General features: G+C 27.3%; 1 protein-coding gene across 1 annotated transcript in view; it reads left to right on the forward strand.

Moving 5' to 3' along the window:
• The window catches only part of LOC117168691 (tubulin-specific chaperone E-like), an 18,727-nt gene that overhangs the window by 1,188 nt on the left and 11,800 nt on the right, over positions 1-5,739 (forward strand). Inside the window, exons 2-4 of the mRNA XM_033354372.1 lie at positions 2,088-2,383; positions 2,825-2,892; positions 2,978-3,159. Coding sequence (XP_033210263.1) covers positions 2,088-2,383; positions 2,825-2,892; positions 2,978-3,159 — 546 coding nt within the window. The remainder of the gene's footprint in view (positions 1-2,087; positions 2,384-2,824; positions 2,893-2,977; positions 3,160-5,739) is intronic.

Consider the following 5,739-nt stretch of genomic DNA (forward strand, 5'->3'; position numbering starts at 1 on the left):
TTTCCAATTTAAACAAAAAAAAATCTATAAAATAGTTGGGAAAACAACAATAAAACACTATTTTCTCACCATTGTCCGCTAATTCCATTATTTCTTTACATTGCCTTGAAATATATTTTTGATATTCTTCGCTAATTGGCTAAAATAATATTTCCGACATCTCAGCGAATCTCAGTATACCGGAAAATTAAAAATAATGTAATAATTTTTAACAGAAAACAGAAATAAAAAAAAGATGAATTTCTTGCCGGAATAGATGAATTTTCAAAAAAATACATAAATTTTTAAGCAAATAATTAAACGTTTAATAAATAACATAATTTTTCAAATAAATAATTTCAGCAGTGGGTCTAATGTTAGTGCACATTTTATTTGATTAATTTTTAGTTAATATCTTTTTCGTATCTAAAAATTTTTGACTTAATAGTTGAATTAAAAAAAAAAAGGATGGAGTAGTTAAATTTTCATTTTTAAAATAGAGTGTTTAAATTTTAATGTAAGAAACTTAATTTTCTATAAAAAAATAATATTTGAAAACATATGTTGTTTCATTTTAAACCTAAGAATTCGAATTTTCAGTTTAAGAAATTAATTTTCAACATCAACAAAAAACGAATTTTCACGAAAATACATATAGTTTTAACCACATAGTTGAATCTCCGACGAAGAAGATTAATTTTTTGCCAAAAAATACGATTTTTCAATAAGTTACATAATTTGTTAAAGTTGAATTTCAAACCAAAGAAAGTGATTTTTCACTTCAAAAAATTTATTTTCAACAAATAAAAAAAAAAAAGAATTTTCAACTAAAATTGTCTGACAATTTTTCACTAAGCCCCTCTATTTTTTACTTTCCCTTAAAAAATATTTTTGAATTTCTTCACTGATTGGATAAAATAGTACGTCTTCCATATCAAAGATTCATAATATACGGGAAAATTCAAAAGAAAATAATTTAAAACAAAATACATACATTTTTAAGAACTGTTGTATTTTTAACCAATAAGTTTAATTTTCTACCAGAAAAGACGAATTTTAAAGAAAATACATACATTTTAAACCAAATACTTGCATTGTCAACCAAGAAGACTCATTTTTCAACCAAATAGTTTGAAAAGTGGATTTGATGTTAGTCCAAATTTTATTTAGATAATCTTTAGTTTCTATTTTTTCGTTTCTAAAACTTTTTAACTTACTAGTGGAATTTTTCAACTTAAAAAGATCAGTGGAGTAATTAAATTCATATTGATATAATTAAATGGTTAAATCTTCATTTGAGAGACTTAATTTTCAATTACATAAGAAAAAAAAATGTTCCACGAAACAGTTTAATTTTGTGTCAGATAGTTGAATTTTCATGCCAAAAATATGACTTTTCTGCAAAACAGTAAAATATTAAGTCTAAGAAACTGATTTTGCAGTTAAAAAAGTTAATTTTCAACAACAAAAAGAAACGAATTTTCAATTAAAATTGTGAAACTTAACAAAAAAAATGAACTTTTGCGAAATTAATTCAACTTTTAACCAAGAAGTTGAATTTTCCACTTAAAATGAAGCTCTTTCAACGAAAAATGTAATATAGTTGATATATCAGCAACAATAATATTTTAATAAAAAATAAAGCAGTTAAATTTAACCAACAAAAACGAATTTTCAACAAAATACATGAGTCCTCAACCAATACAGATTAATTTCCAACCAAACATTTGCATTTTTAATTAAAAAATTGATATTCTAACAACAATAAAAAACGAATTTTTAATCAAATTTCTACACAAAGAGATGAATTTTTAAACCCAATGGTAAATTTTCAATGAATAAGAAATTTTGTAAAGAAGGAAGAACAAAGTGTTAATCAATTTGTGGAATTTTCAACCCAAAAAGTTGAATTTTCAATCAAGAAGTATGTCGTTTTACGAAAATGAATGAATTTGCAACAAAATAATTCAATTTTGAACCAAATAATAAAAATTTAAAACAAAAAAAGATGAATTCTAAACCAAAACTGGAAATTTTTCTTTACACAATTTTTTTCCATTGTGAATCCGTGACCGGTAAAAATACTCGAGTTTTTAAATCCTTTTTAGATGGGAGAACCTTCAGGCTTGACAAACAGTGAAGCTCGTGAGCTTTGCAAGGAGCCAGATCCTGCAACTGCGGATTACATCATGCAGCAAACTATGTATAGAATAAAAGATCCTCGGAAATCTTTACCATTTTATACCGAAGTCCTGGGAATGAGACTTTTACAAAAACTTGATTTTCCCGAAATGAAATTTTCCCTCTACTTCCTGGGGTATGAAAATGCTTCGGATATACCAAATGATAGAAGAGAGAGCATTGAATGGACCTTTAGTAGAAAAGCTACCATTGAACTGACTCAGTAAGCAGTGTTTCATTCATCAAAAATTGTACAATGTATTTGTGTTTGATTCTGAATCAATCTATTCAGATTATTACACTTTCTAAGTAGGAAAAGGAATAATCCAAAAATGTCAAATTTCGAAAAGTTTCTTGTTAGTCCCTTTTTGATGCCTAAATATTGTCCTCAATTTATCGAAAGATTTTTTGTTTCAATATTCCTAAACTTTTCTTTTAAATTATCAATTTGTAGAAATGTGTGATTTTTTAGTTTATTGATTATTATATTGGTCTCTAATGAGCCGAAAAGGAGGTAATTGAAAATCTAATTTTAATTTGTGCGCTTTTTTGTGTTCTGATTTCGTTGCATGAAATCGTTCATAAGAAAGTAGATTTCATTTCGATCTTAAAAGAATTTACAATGCACATTTTTCAACTCGAGTTTCTGTAAATTATTTTCCAGCAACTGGGGAACTGAAACAGATCCTGACATGAATTACCATAACGGAAACTCGGAGCCCAAAGGATTCGGTGCGTAACTTTGAATTACTTATTTAGCTTAAAAAAATGTTGAAAATTTGTATTTCAAACTCGAACTTGTTCTTTCTTTCTGTAGGACATATTGGAATAACAGTACCTGACGTAGATAAGGCTTGCGAGAGATTTGAAAAGATGGAGGTAGAATTCGTAAAGAAACCCAACGATGGTAAAATGAGAGGAATCGCCTTTATCAAAGATCCCGACGGTTACTGGATCGAAATATTGAGTTCGTCAAACATGGGGGGCATTATTCTGAATCACTAACTTGATTCTTTCAATCCGAAAAAGCACACCGCACTAGCCACATCTCTTCTAAATAGCTCACAACAGTGCATTGCGTCGACTACAACTAGCCTAGAGCAAACAACCATACTTATTAGAAAATAGCGGAATAATTTTTAACAATTTACAAAGTAAATACGTATTCAGGTCCTGTTTTTTTTAACACCAAAGTGAGCTTTAAGCTTTTATAGAGATACAAACTTACACAAGCAGCTGAATTTCATTTAGAGAATAAATATATACAGTATTTTCTCTGAGTTTCTCCATCTCTTACTAAGTGAAGGAACTTTTCCAGTTAATTTTTGGGTAGATTTGCAAACAATTTTCTATATTTATTTAGAAAAGTTTCAAAAGTGTTCTCTAAATGGAGGAATCAGAGAACTTTTTTTTTATTACACGATTACTCACACTTTATTTTATGGTGTTCTCAATCAGTTGAAAATTCGTGTAAAAAATTTATCATGTTTTTCTGCATTTTTGGTGAAAAGTACTGATTGAAAAATGTATTCCAATAGACGAATGGTGAGAATAGTTGGAATCGAAATAAGAAAAAGACAACGTAATAAAACGTACAAATATGTAAAGAGTTTAAGTGTAAATAACTTTGAACTGACGAATATCAGATTCCAGTTTGGTCTGTTTGGTATTGTACTTGTGCAGGGAGATTTTACTTTCACGGGTATTTAATGAACTTGAGAAGCAAGTGATTGTACAACCATACTCAGGTCTTAGGTGTGAAGTATAGTCGCTTTTACTTTCGATGAAATTATTTTGGAATTTTTTTATCACGCTATTCGGAATTATTGTCAGCAGGCATAGTCATGTGCGTATTTAATATTATGATTGTAACTTTTCAAACGATTTCCTATTAGATGCGAGATCTAAAACTAGGCCTCGCTATTTTTTAGGAATTGTATATTATATTATTGTAAAATGTATTCTCTGTATAGTATATGTATTATGAACATACAATATTATTGAACAAATAAAATACAAATATTTATTTTTCATTTAATCCAGAAGTATTATTTTCAACTCTATTCAAACAAAAATAATATATAGCAACATCTAAAGATGAAATTTGAGACCCTTTTACCTTCTCTTCCACTCTGCTTACGTAAGATTTTATACTTTTTAATTAACAAACCGAAAACGAGATTTTAAAAGATGTGAAATTATTTCAACAAGTTTCAAGGAATTTGAAAATATTTCAACGAACTACAAAATATTTACAAAATTACAATTTTTTGCGGAATTTATTGAGATTTCTATATCTTTTTAAGGATTTCATGAATCTCAAGGAATTTCAAAAGATTTTAAAGGATTTCACAAGTTTTAGGATATTTTACACGATTCCATTCCGAGAGGTTTCACATATTTGAAATGATTTAAAGTTTTTTTAAGAGTTTGAAGAAATTATGTACAACTTCAGAGAGATTTTTAATTTTTTCAAGAGTTTACAAGATTTTAAGAGACTTTAAAGAATTTAATCAGATTTATAGATATTTTACCTGATTTAATAAGAAGCTGAATAATTTTGGGGGATTTTAAAGATTTTAAAAAGATTTCAAAGTAATATATTTGGTAACATTTCAAATCTAAGAGAATTTCAAAGATTTTCCAAATAATATAAAGGATTTTGCAAGGAATTTTAAGAAATTTGGAAAGATGTTCCCTCAAATTTTAAAGATTTTTATGCATTTTAAGGGGATTTAAAGGATTACAAGATTTCGAAATATTTCACGGAATTTTTCAGATTTAAACCGATTTTTAGAGACTGAATGATGTCTGCGACTTTAAAATGATCAGAATGGATTTTCAAAAGTTCAAAGATTTTAATGGATTTAAAAACGGCTTTTAAAGGATTTTTATGGGATGTTAGATTAATCTTCAAACCCCCAAAAAATGAAATTTCAAGCGATTTCAAGGATTTTTACAATTTTTAAAGAGATTTTAGGAGATTTCAAAACAAGTCACGGCATTTCATGTGATACCGAAGTATTTAAAGGGATTTTGAAGAATTTTAATATATTTGAGAATATATTGTAAGTATAATTTCAAGAGATTCGGAAACTTTTCCACGAATTTTACAGATTTTAATTAATTTAAGAGATTGAAATATTTCACGCATTTTTAAGGATATTAACCGATTTTTAAAGATATAAAAAAATTTCTACTGAGTTGAAAGTTTTTTTTTTTTAATCTTAGGAGATTTAAAAGGGTTTCGACGATTTTAAAGGATTTTAATGGAAGTTTCTACGAATTTTAAGGGATTTTCATAGGAGTTTGAAAATTATACCTAACAAATTCCATAAAATAAAATTTTAAGGGCATGTGACACAGCTAAATACCTATATTACCGACCACAGTTTTTCAGTTCACTGAATGTTTTTTTGAACCTGAGAACGTTTTTTGTAAATAAAATATCGAGCTGAAACTTTGGAAAATGTATTGGAGTGCAATAAAGTACGTTTAGGTACTGCATTTTGATAGAAACTTCACTGAAAATTATTTCATCTTTTTTCTGAACCTCAACATTTTTTGAACGTTCGAACT

This window comes from Belonocnema kinseyi, chromosome 3, assembly GCF_010883055.1.
Source record: "Belonocnema kinseyi isolate 2016_QV_RU_SX_M_011 chromosome 3, B_treatae_v1, whole genome shotgun sequence".
In the NCBI taxonomy this organism is placed as follows: Eukaryota; Metazoa; Arthropoda; class Insecta; order Hymenoptera; family Cynipidae; genus Belonocnema; species Belonocnema kinseyi.